The following is a 12,917-nucleotide window of genomic DNA, read 5'->3' as shown; positions in this document are numbered from 1 at the left end:
AACAATTTGAAAAGAGATGTACAAACCTAGATGTGTGCTCTATTAGAAACTTACACTCTATGAAGTACACAGAATAAAATTATTTTCATAAAAACTTAACTGGCAAGTAAAGACAGGTAATGCTTATCACACTGCTTATAAATTCTACTGCCTGGTTTCTTTTAAGTATAATATGTGAACTCTTCCTATTTGTGAAATTGCCACAACTGCTGCACAAATGATTTAAATTAACTTAAGAGAAATTTTTAAAAAATTTTTACTTTAAGTTGTGGGATACATGTGCAGAATGTGCAGGTTTGTTACATCGGTATACATGTGCCATGGTGGTTTGGTGCACCTATAAACCCATTACCTAGGTTTTAAGCCCTGCATGCATTAGGTATTTGTCCTAATGCTCTCCCTCCCCTTGGCCCGGGGCCTGTCGCAGGCCCTGGTGTGTGAGGTTCCCCTCTCTGTGTCCATGTGTTCAACTTAGAGAGAAATTTTTAACTCTCAGATATATAAGGTTTAAATGTCAGGCTAAAAGTTTTAATTTTAATTACTGAGCTGATTACTTCTCTGAAAAGAGTTAGGTCTATTTCTTCTTTGATTAAACAGATTGGACTGCCTAGGTAAAATGGGGGAAGACAGGAAGTTTGCCTGGGCTAGACAGTCTTGCTTTACATCAGTTGTCTTGAAGTAAGTGTTAGAGTCCTTTCACTGTATTCCAGTTTGAAAGATGACAAAGTATACAGACACCTCATCTCTAATGCTCTTTTTAAATTTAATTTTATTTTGAGACAGGGTCTCACTTTATCGCCCAGGCTGGAGTGCACTGGTATGACCATATCACTGCAGCCTCAAATTTTTGGGCTCAAGCAATCTTCCAACCTTATCTCTTGAGTAGTTAGGACAGCAGGCATGTGCCACTATGCCTAATTTTTTAATTTTTTGTAGAGACAGGGTCTTGTTATGCTGCCCAGGCTGGTCTCGTATTCCTGGCCTCAAGAGGTCCTCCTGCCTCATTCTCTCAAAGCACTGGGATTACAGGTGTGACCCACTGCACTTGTCTTCCCTTTTTAAACTAAAGCAATAACTATTAGTTAAATACCCAACATATGGAAGGCCAAGAATTGAAGGGGATACAAAGAAATGTAAGAAATGGTATGTGTCCCCAAAGTGCTTAGACTTTAGCTGGAGAGACTGAATAAAAATTTTATGTTAAACAATACAAAATTTAAATAACTTTAAAAATACAACTAGAAGAAATATTACAAGATGGTGTAGTTATTTGGTAAATGAATGGTGCAATAATTGGTATGATGGCGTTTCACAGGTGACGGGGATCACTTTCTATTAACAATAACACTACAGCACTCACCACCACTTATTGAGTGCCTTGTATGTCCCAGGCTGCTTTAGAGTACATTACCCGTGTATCAGGAACCTTCACAATTATCCTATAAGGTGTACTATTATTGACAGGAATAAGAATTTTAATGATGAGAAATGTACTCACCGAGAGCTGGGTATAGAGGCTCATGTCTGTAATCCCAGCACTTTGGGAGGCTGAGGTGGGCGGATCACCTGAGGTCAGGAATTCAAGACCAGCCTGGCCAACATGGTGAAACCCCATCTCTACTAAAAGTACAAAAATTAGCCAGGCGTGGTGGCAGGCACCTGTAATCCCAGCCACTTGGGAGGCTGAGGCAGGAGAATCACTTGAACCCGGGAGGCGGAGGTTGCAATGAGCTAAGATTGAGCCACTGCACTCCAGCCTGGGTGACAGAGTGAGATTCTGTCTCAAAAAAAAAAAGTACTTACAGAGGTTAAGTAACTTGTACAAGGTCATGTAGCTAGTAAACAGCAGAGGAGCTGGGATTTAATCCTAGGTTCTCTCTCTCTAATTCCAAAGCCAGTCATCTTTTTTATTGCTCTCATCTTCCCATAGGAAGATGGTTCTCAACTGGAGCCAATTTTGTCCCTCAGGGAATATTTGGGGATATCCAGAGACTTTTCTGTTTGTCATAAATGAATAAGTGAGGGTGAGTGGCTAGTAGGTAGAAACTAGGAATTCCACTAAACATCCTACAGTTCACAGAACAGTCCCGCTGACCAAAGAAGTGTCTGACCCAAAAGTCAACAGTACTAAGGAGATGCTCACTAAACAAAGACTTTCCAAAAAACCTGTTAAAGGTAGGACTGGAGCTCAGTCTTGAAGCACAGGTAGGATCTGAAAGGGGGGGTGGGGGTGGGGGTGGGGGGGGCAGTGGTGATAAGGGTGAATTCCAGATAAGGGAAACAGAACACATAGCACAAGATAGCTTCAAAAGACAGTGAATAAGCCTATTAGAAAAACTGAAGAAAAGCAATTTGAAGGGGAAGTGGGAACAAGACTAAAAAGCTGAAATGATCTTTCTGAAAAACTAAGACACCTGGACTAGATTTGATAAAGATTGCTGAACAGGAAAGAGACATGAACAATATAATATATCAAGAATAATCAACATAATCAGGAAACCAGGGCAAAGAGACTAGTTAGAATGACACTGCAATACTTAAATGCTAAGATATCAGAGTTTATGCTTTTGTGTGCTGGTAGTGAGAAAGAAGGAAGAAACCATAGGCATATACACTATTATGTATCATAAATTTTTGGGGTTTATTTGGTCTCAAATGATTATTCTCAATTACCATTCTCACCTGTAATGCACTGAAACTGTCCATCTTCTCTTCTTATTGTAAATGCTTCTCCTGGGTTAACTTGTACCAGAATAACCTTAAAAATGAGGGGAAGAAGTATTAATCAAAACAAAAAAAAGCAAATCAGAATATAAAAATAGTAACAGAGCAGATATAAGCTATTTAACCTTATGAAACTGGGAAGGAAAACGGGGATTACACATTTAAGATGCTGGTTTGCTAAAAAAAAATGTGACATCACTTTTCTGGAGGTTAGACGTAAGCCAAAAGTAAAGGGAATAAAAAAAAGAAGAAAGTGACACACTTTCATTAGAAAGAAAAGTCAATAAACTTCACTCTGAAACAAAGATGGAGTCAAACCACAGACTATTTAGATCATCTAAGTGAGTTTATCAGTTGCTAAGTATCACGTTTTTCTAAAGATAAAGTATAAACTGATAGGTGGAGCATGAGTTGAGCATATCTGAATTAGTATGACATCTTAAGTTATATTCGAGAATGTGTTAAATTAATCCCACCATTTTAAGTAGTCTTCTTTTTATTATAAAGGTAATACATACCAATTTTACGACATTTGAAAAACAGAGAAAAAACAGGAAACTGGGGAAAAAAACTAAAGTCCTGCTATCCTAAGATACACATTGTTAACATTCTGATAAACTTCTTATGCTGCACAGGATTAATTCTCCCTTAAATTCTAGATACAAGATATTCAATTCTCTACCTTTTTTAAAGTTCAATATTATTTAAAAAAAGACTTTCAAGTTATTACTGAAAATATTTCATCAAAAGATTATACCATAAACGACTTAACCATTCCCCTAACTTAAGGAATTTAGGTAGTTTTCAATTTTACCATTATTGTGAACAATGCTGAAGTGAGCGTCTTGGTATGCAGTTTTCACCTCTCTACAGCTAGTATTGTTTCCTCGTGATAGATTCCCAAACACAGAATTTTGGTGCTTGTTGCTAAACTGCTTTTTAAAAGAGTTTTACTACTTCATGAAGTAACTCAGGAATGGAAAACCAAACATCACTATTTTCTCACTCATAAATGGGAGCTAGCTAAGCTATGAGGATGCAAAGGCATAAGAATGACACAATCAACTTTCGGGATGCAGGGAGGTGAGGAGAGGGGAGTGTGAGGGATAAAGGACTATAAATTGGGCACAGTGTATATTGCTCAGATGATGGGTGCACCCAAATCTCAGAAATCATCACTAAAGAACTTATTCATGTAACCAAACACCACCTGTTCCCCAAAAACCTATGGAAATAAAAAGTAACAGAAAGGGTTTTATAATACTACTTCAAATGCCCTCTCATAGTCTATGAGAACACCCTTTTACTACATTGTCTGCAACCCTGAAAATTACAGTTTTAAAATCTTTGCTGCCTTGACAGATGAAAATAGGATATTAAAATATGAGTATCCCTTAGCCAAAATGCTTGGACCAAAAATGTTTCCAATTTTGGATTTTTTAAATTAAGGAATATGTACATATGTATGTGTAGGTGTATATATATACACACATATATATAATATATACACATATATATAATATATACACATATATCTAATATATACATACATATATATTATATATACACATATATATTATATATACATATATATTTTATATATGTGTGTGTGTGTGTGTGTATATATATATATATATATATAAAATGAGATATCTTGGGGATAAGACCCAAGTCTAAACACAAAAATCATTTATGTTTCATATATACCTTATACACACAGCATGAAGGTAATTTCATACAATATTATTGACTGTGTTTTGATTGCAACCTGTCATATGACCTGTCAGATGAGGTTGGGTGTGGAATTCTCCACTTGTGGCATCATGTTGGTGCTCAGAAAGTTTCCAATTTTGGAGCATTTCAGTTTGTCAGATTAGGGATGCCCAACCTGTACTATTGTTTTAATTTATACTTCTTTGATTGTTATGTCTAAGTTTGTTACCAGCTCTTTTGTAAATTACCTGCTTGTGTCATCTTGCCTGTTAATCTTTTGGGTTTTTAAGTGTTTTTAATGATTTGTATGAACCCTTTGCATATTAAGAATAATAATATTGTACTATAATATGTTGCAAATATTTTTTTGTTTTCTGCCTTTTCTTTACTATAATTCTTTATTTTCCTGTAGCCAATGTTATTTATTGTTTTCCTTTGTGTTATCTTCTACTGCTTCTATATTTAACTTCATCTACAGCTGTGCTGTCCAATGATAGCCAAGAGCCATATGGCTATCAAGCACTTGAAATGTAGCTAGTTTGTATGGATATGTGCTGTAAGTGTGAAATAAACACTGGATTTCAAAGGCTTAGTACATCCAGCCAGAGAAATTAGGCAAGAGACAGAAATAAAGAGCATACAAAGAAGAAAAGAAGAAGTCAAATTATCCTTGTTTGCAGACAACATGATCTTATACTTAGAAAAACCTAAAGACTCCACCAAAATACTCTCAGAACTGACAAACAAATTTAGTAAAGGTGTAGGACACAAAATCAACATACAAAAATCAGTAGTATTAGCTGGGCATGGTGGCTCATGCCTGTAATCCCAATACTTTGGGAGGCTGAGGTGGGAGGATTGCTTGAACCCAGGAGTTTGAGACCAGCCTGGGCAATATAGCAAGACCCCATCTGCAATTAAATAATAATAATTATTTTTAAAACTCAGTAGTGTTTCTACACATGAACAATCAATATGAAAAAGAAATCAAGAAGGCAACCTAATTTATAATAGCTACAAAAAAGAAACCACCTAGGAATAAATTTAACCTAAGAAGTGAAAGATCTCTACCAGGAAAACTATAAAACTATAAAACAGCATGGTGCTAGCATAAAAACAGACACAGAGATCAACAGAATAGAGCAGAGAACCCAGAAATAAATCTATGCACTTAGAGCCAACTCATTCTCTTTTAACTTTTTAACTCTCACTTTTTTCTATCTTTTCACCTAGCCTTGACATGAAACTCAACAACCAATTCATTTTCATCAAAGGAATCAAGAACATATAGTGGGGAAAGAACAGTCTTTTTAGTAAATAGTGCTCAGAAAACCGGTTTTCTATTAGGCAGAAGAATTAAACTACAGTTCCATATTTCAACATATACAAAATCAGCTCAAAATGGCTTAAAGATTTAAATGTAAGACCTAAAACTACAAAACTACTAGAAAAAAACATTGGGAAAATACTAAAGGACCATGGTCTGGGCAAATATTTTTTTGTTTAAGACATCAAAAGCACAGGCAACAAAAGCAAAAATAAAATGGGATTATGTCAAGCTAAAAAGCTTTTGCACAGCAAAGGAAACAATCAACAAGGTAGCTGGACATGGTAGCTCACACCTATAATCCCAGCACTTTGGGAAGCTGAGGCAGGAGAATCACTTGAGCCCAGGAGTTTGAGACCAGCCTGGGCGACATAGTGAGACCCTATCTTAAAAACAAATAGAAACAAAGTGAAGAGAAAACCCATAGAATAGGAGAAAATATCTGCAAACTATCTATCTGGCAGGGCATTAATAACTGGAATATGTAAGGCTCTCAAATGACTCAATAGCAAAAAAAAAAAAAAACAAATAATCAGATTTAAAAATAGGCAAAAGATCTGAGTAGACATTTCTCAAAAGAAGACATACAAATGGCCAAGTATATAAAAAAATGCTCAACATTACTAATCATCAGGGAAATGCAAATCAAAACCAAAATGAGATATTATCTTAACCCAGTCAGAATGGCTATTACAAAAATGTCAAAAAAATAACAGATGTGGGGAGGATGCAGAGAAAGGAGAATGCTCTTACACTGTTGGTAGGAATGTAAATTATTATAGCCATTAGGGAAAACAGTATGGAGGTTCCTCAAAACACAAACAATAGAACTACCATATGACCCAGCAATCCTACTGCTAAGTATATGCCCAAAAGAAAGGAAATCAGTATATCAAAGAGATATTTGTATTCCCATGTTTATTGCAGCACTATTCACAGTAGCCAAGATATGGAATCAACCCAAATGTCCATCAATGGATGAATGGATAAAGAAAATGTGGTATATATACACAATGAAATATTTTTCACCCATGAAAAAGAACAAAATCCTGGCTGGGGAACGGTGGCTCACTCCTGTAATCCCAGCACTTTGGGAGGCTGAGGTGGAAAGACTGCTTGAGCTCAGGAGCGCAAGACCAGCCTGGGCAACAGAGTGAGACCTCATCTCTACAAAAAAAAAAAAAAAAGCCGGCATGGGGGTACATGCCTGTAGTTCCAGCTACCTGGGTGGCTGAGGCAGGAGGATTGCTTTATCTCAGGAGGTCAAGACTGCAGTGAGCTACGATGGCACCACTGCACTCCAACCTGGGCAATGAAGTGAGATCCTGTCTCAAAAAAAAGAAAAAAAAACAAAAGAAAAAAGAAGAAAAAAAAGAAATCCTGTTATCTGTGGCAAAATGGATGGAAATTGAGGTCGTTATGTTCAGTAAAATAAGCTAGGCATAGAAACATAAATATTGCATGTTCTCACTCACATGTGGGAGCTGAAAAAGTGGAACTAAAGGACGTAGAGAATAGAATCGTGGTTACTGGAGGCTGGGAAGGTGGGTGTGAGATTGAGAAGAAATCAGTTAATAGGTACAAAATTACAGTTAGAAAGAATACGTTCTAGTATTTGATAGTAAAGAACTTAACAGTTACTACTTTATTATGTATTTAAAAGTAGCTAGAAGATTGTTGTGTTTTCAAAACAAAGATAAATGTTTGAGATGACAGATATCCCAATTATCCTGATTTGATCATTGGACATTGTATACATGTATCAAAATATCACATGTATCTTTAAAAATACATTAAAAACCTTAAGGCTTAGTATTAAAAAACTCTGGTACTTCATATTTTTATATCAATTACATGTTGAAACAATATTCTGGACATACTGGGTTAAAATGTTATAATTAATTTTTCCTGTTTTTATTTTTTTAATGAGGCTACTAAAAAATTTTAACACTACTTATTAGCTGGGCGTGGTGGCGGGTGCCTGTAACCCCAGCTACTCAGGAGGCTGCGGCAGGAGAATTGCTTGAACCCAGGAGGCGGAGGTTGCAGTGAGCCGAGATCATGCCATTGTACTCCAGCCCGGGTGACAGTGCAAGACTCTGTCTCAAAAAAATAAATAAATAAAAATAAATTTTAAAAAAACACTACTTATGTGGTTTGCATTATATTTCTATTAGGCAACACTGATCCAGAGGTTTGGATTAGTACTAGTTCCTATTTTTCCTAGTTTTTATATAACTTAATTGCTTATATTTATTTCCTTGATGTATCTAAAATTTATCTGAAGACTCAAAAGTATTTTTTTCCCTTGAGAGTTAACCAATACAATTTGCTAAATTTAGGATACTTTCTTTTGCTTATAATATACTATTCTGGCCTATCTCACTCATACTAGTATCTGCTCTAGCAAAAGTAGCTTTGGAAATATGCTTCATTTTAATAATTTTAAGCAGTGTAACTTTGGATTTCTGATGGTGTACCTCAATTATTACTCCTCTTGTCAAACACTTCTTTGATATTGACTGGTGAGAGAAGTGCTATAATAGGGGCAGTAAAACGCTATCAAAGCACTGAAGATTGAGTATGTAAATTAGTCTTACCTGAGCACTTGTGTGTATGTGTATGTACGTTTGTATGTTTAATGCCTTTTTAGAGTATGTAAAATTTAAGCTGTGTCTTGAAGACTCAGTAGGAATTGGCCAGGCAAGAAGAGTGGGAAGGCCTAGAGAAGAATAAGTGCAAAGCACAAGGATCGGAAATGACATTAAGTTTACTGTGTTCAACGAACCAAAAGAAATTCTGGAGTTCTATATGGTTGGAGCATGGGGGTGGGGGAACACGGGAAGGGTGAGAAATATAGTAAGCAGTGGATAGGAACCAGGTTATGAAGGGTCTAGTGAGCCATTTTAAGGACAATGAAGAGTTTTATTTAAGCAGGGTAGTGCCACAGAGGATTAACTCAGGAGGCCACCGTCATCTAGGTAGGTTTCTTTAAAGGTATTAATTTCTACTTTTAACTTTCATCATTTCCTTTGTTCTCCTTAGGCTTACTTTGTTGTTTTTTCTAATCTTTTCAGTTAAATACTCATTTCATTCTCTTCTTAATAATACCTACACTTAAGATTATGAGTTTTACTTAAATCAGCTTAACCATGTAGAGTATTTTCAGTACATTTTTTTAAACTTTTATTTTAGGTTCACGGTACACGTGTAGGTTTGTTATATAAGTAAACACTGATGTCACGGGGGTTTGTTGTACGTATTATTTTGCGACCCAGGTACTAAATCTAGTACCCAATAGTTATTTTTTCCTACTCCTCTTCGTCCTCCCACCCTCCACCTTCAGGAAAGCCCTAGTGTCTGTTGTTCCCCTCTTTATGTCCATGTGTTCTCATCATTTAGCTCCCACTTGTAAGTAAGAACATGTTGTATTTGTTTTCTGTTCCTGCGTTAGTTTGCTAAGGATAATGGCCTCCAGCTCCATCCATGTCCCTGCAAAGGACACAATCTCATTCCTTTTTATGGCTGCATAGTATTCCATGGTGTATATGTACCACATTTTCTTCATCCAGTCTGCCACTGAGAGGCATTTAGGTTGATTCCATGTCTTGGCTATTGTGAATAGTGTGGCAATGAATGGATGCATGCATGTATCTTCATGACATAACAGAACAATTTATATTCTTTTGGGCATATATCCAGTAATGGAATTGCTGGGTCAAAAGGTAATTCTGTTTTCAGCCCTTTGAGGAATCGCCACAATGGTTGATTCCACAATGGTTGATTCACCACTATTTTTTAGATTTTCTGCTATTTTGTTCTTGATCTCCTTTGTGATCCAACAACTGTTTTTATTTAATTTAATTAATTAATTAATTATTTTTTATAGACGGGTCTCACTCTGTTTCCTGGGCTGGAGTGCAATGGTGCCATCACAGTTCACTGCAGCCTTGACCTCCCGGGCTCAATCTATCCTCCCATCATTGTCTCTAGGGTAGCTGGGACTATAGGTGAACACCACCATGCCTGGCTAAATTACACACACACACACACACTCTTACACACTTACACACTTTTTTTTTTTTAAATAAAGATGGGGTTTTGTCATGTTGCCCAGGCTGGTCTCAAACTCCTGGCCTCAAGCGATCCGCCCAGCTCGGCCTCCCAAAGTGTTGGGATTACAGGAGAGCCACAATGCTTGGCCTGTAATACTTAAAATTTTGAAAGTAGACTGAAGGATGTTCCTTTTGCTTTTATTTCCAACACATTTTTAATGATTCTAACAAATCTATGGTTCTTAAAATTTTTAAACCATTCCATCTTTTCCACCCTTTTTCTAATTAGTGATAAAATTTTATAGTGGTGGTGAATTACTGTAGGATGTTACTTGAGACCAGCATGGAGATAAAGCACAAGAGTTCTTAACCTGGGGGTCATAGATAGGATTCAAAGGGTTTGTAAACAACCTGGATTGGTATATAAACTTTCTGTAGATATTACAATTTCTGAGCACTGTTTTCATCAGATTTTTAGAGGTCCAAGACCCAAAGTAGATTAAGAACTATTAGGACAGACGAAATCAATAAGAAATGATTAAATTAACCCATTTATGCTGGAGGTTATAAGGTTTTTTTGTGAAAAATCGGACCTTGGCGATGACCTTGAGCAGCAGAATACAAATAACTCCCACAAGCTTAGCGTTCCAATAATGGTACACTAGGCATAAATGGGTTAATAAAATAAATCATGGCTAAACTACCTAAATATCTTTGCTTTACATCCACCTTACCCTATGGATACAATGATTCCTCAAAATTCTGTGTTTTGACCAAGCTATTAATACTTGTTGGCTGAGGCTATCCAGACAGAATGCCAAACCAACAATCTGCACAGACAGAAGGATAAACAGGGAAATTAGAGAGGGAATTAAGAAATGCAAAAGACACTGCTCTAATGTTATTAGTTGATAGACAAATCAGAGATATTTAAAGCATAAATGTAGGCACATCTTACATATCCTTGAAGAATAAAGAAAATATTATAATTAAAATCTAAAAATAACCCAAAAGCTAATTTTTTTTTAAATTAAAATTTTTAGTTCTTCCCTCATCTGACCTTTTAGTAGAATAGCCAATTAACAGCATGATACAATCCTTTGACTTTCCAGGTTACAATTTATTACTTCTTTACCCATCTCATCATGTCTATTATAAGCCACTCTAGTCTAGCCAAACATTCCTTCCTGCCTCTACACTTTTGCCCATAAAGTCTTCTCTGAGGTAATTAAAAAATAGACTGTTTTTTGAATAAACATGCAAGCATATACAGATGCAAAACAATGCTAGTCTCATATGAATGGGTTTGGTGGAGGGGCAAAAAGGAATAGTCATTAAGAATATAAGCTTTGAGGGCAGTGAGGGGAAAGTATTAGGAGAAATACCTAATGCAGATGACCAGTTGATGGGTGCAGCAAACCACCATGGCACGTGTATACCTATGTAACAAACCTGCACGTTCTGCACATGTATCCCAGAACTTAAAGTATATATTAAAAAAAAAAGAATGTTGTTAAAAAAAAAAAAGAATATAAGCTTTGAAGTATCTCTGATCTTGACTTTCAATATGCTTCACCACTTAATAGCTATTTGTAACTTTGGGTATGTTACTTAAGTCTTTGTTGCCTAGTCTGAAAACTGAGATCTGTAATGATTTTGCCACAGGGCTGTTGAAGGATTAACAGATAATATATATGTAAAACATACAGCACAGTGTGACATACACAGTAAGCAGCAGTAAGTGAAGCCTATTACATATATCTTCAATAAGTGTTTCTTGGGCACCATAAATGCCAGATACTCTTTAGGTTATCTAGCAATGAACTATAAGGGTGAGAGATCTACTCTAGAGAACTCAGAAGAACTAAAACTACTTTTTTCTAGATTGCCTTGAGAGTTAGTTCAGAAGTCACAAATGAAAAAGTCTTACTATTTTATTCTTTTGTCTCTGACTCAAAATCTTATCTACTATGCTTGGCTCCAAATGACTATTTTAATAACCAAAACGAATACAGGAATACAGTTTTTTAAGAATTTTCAAAGGTATTTTATAATTTGGCATTTTCCTATTCATCCAACCAGGTCTGCCAATTGAACTAATAGAACTCTGGAAGACAAAGAATCTTGTCACTGAGATACCCAAAACAATGTACTATAGTACTTATTATATACTCAAAAAATCTTTGTTGAGTAGGAGAATAAGTAAATGAATAACATTCATTTAGCATAAACTTGAATGTTTTTAAGAACTCTATCATACTGACCAGACAACTTTAAATCATTTTTACAAGCTGCTTGGCCTTGTACTCTAATTTTAGTATTTCTTATAAATGTCTAAGAAAATAATTTTTTTACAAATAAAGAATGATTCTCATATTTTACTATGTATTAAGTTATAAAACTGGGATACAGTCATGGAAATACACAATGTAAATGAAATAGAGTAAAAGGTCCCCTCTTGTCCCCTTATTCCTTTTCAAATCCAGGAACCATCATGTTTAATCATAAAACCATTATGTTTATCTTTCCAGAAGTTTATTATGCACACAGAAATACCAGCCTCCCCTAATACACACCATTTTCTTTAAACACAACATCTTACTAGACATATATATTCAGCAAAAATTTACTGAAATCCAACAATGTAGTATATCTTGTTCTAGGCTGATATAGGTGAACAAGATAAGCAGAACCCATCCCCTTGTAGATGATACATTCTAATGGAAGAGTGGCAATAAACAGATAAATAGGTATGTAACATAAATTAGGAAGTGTGGTTACACTGGTGGTCCCCAGTGAATCACACCTCTTGGTATTACATATTGTGTAGTCCTCAATACTAACTCTGGGCTTGGCCATGTGACTTGGTTTTCATAAGCACTTAGATACTGGGCCCTGTGACTCTTGGAAAGTTCCCTCTTGGGTTCCTGAGCTACCATGTAAAAAAGGTCCAGATACTCTGCTGAAGATGCCACAGAGATGGGGAGAGAGAGCTGCCTGACCAGCCCATTGCAGGTTTCCAGCTCTAGTTGACTCTATACGTCTTTAAGTAGGTGAGTGCCTCTAGGCAAGACCAGTGGAAAGACTGCCCAGTTGAG

General features: G+C 36.0%; 1 protein-coding gene across 2 annotated transcripts in view; it reads right to left on the bottom strand.

Annotated features, from left to right (window-relative positions):
• FNDC3A (fibronectin type III domain containing 3A) overlaps window positions 1-12,917 on the bottom strand; it is a 228,056-nt gene that overhangs the window by 125,740 nt on the left and 89,399 nt on the right. For both annotated transcript variants that reach the window (XM_003811430.6, XM_003811431.6), the window contains exon 3: window positions 2,683-2,758. In XM_003811430.6, the coding sequence (XP_003811478.1) occupies window positions 2,683-2,758 (76 nt within the window). The remainder of the gene's footprint in view (window positions 1-2,682; window positions 2,759-12,917) is intronic.

This window comes from Pan paniscus, chromosome 14 (assembly GCF_029289425.2).
Source record: "Pan paniscus chromosome 14, NHGRI_mPanPan1-v2.0_pri, whole genome shotgun sequence".
Lineage (NCBI taxonomy): Eukaryota > Metazoa > Chordata > Mammalia > Primates > Hominidae > Pan > Pan paniscus.
Note: the sequence above shows the minus strand (reverse complement) of the source record. Positions and strands in the feature narration are given on the sequence as shown.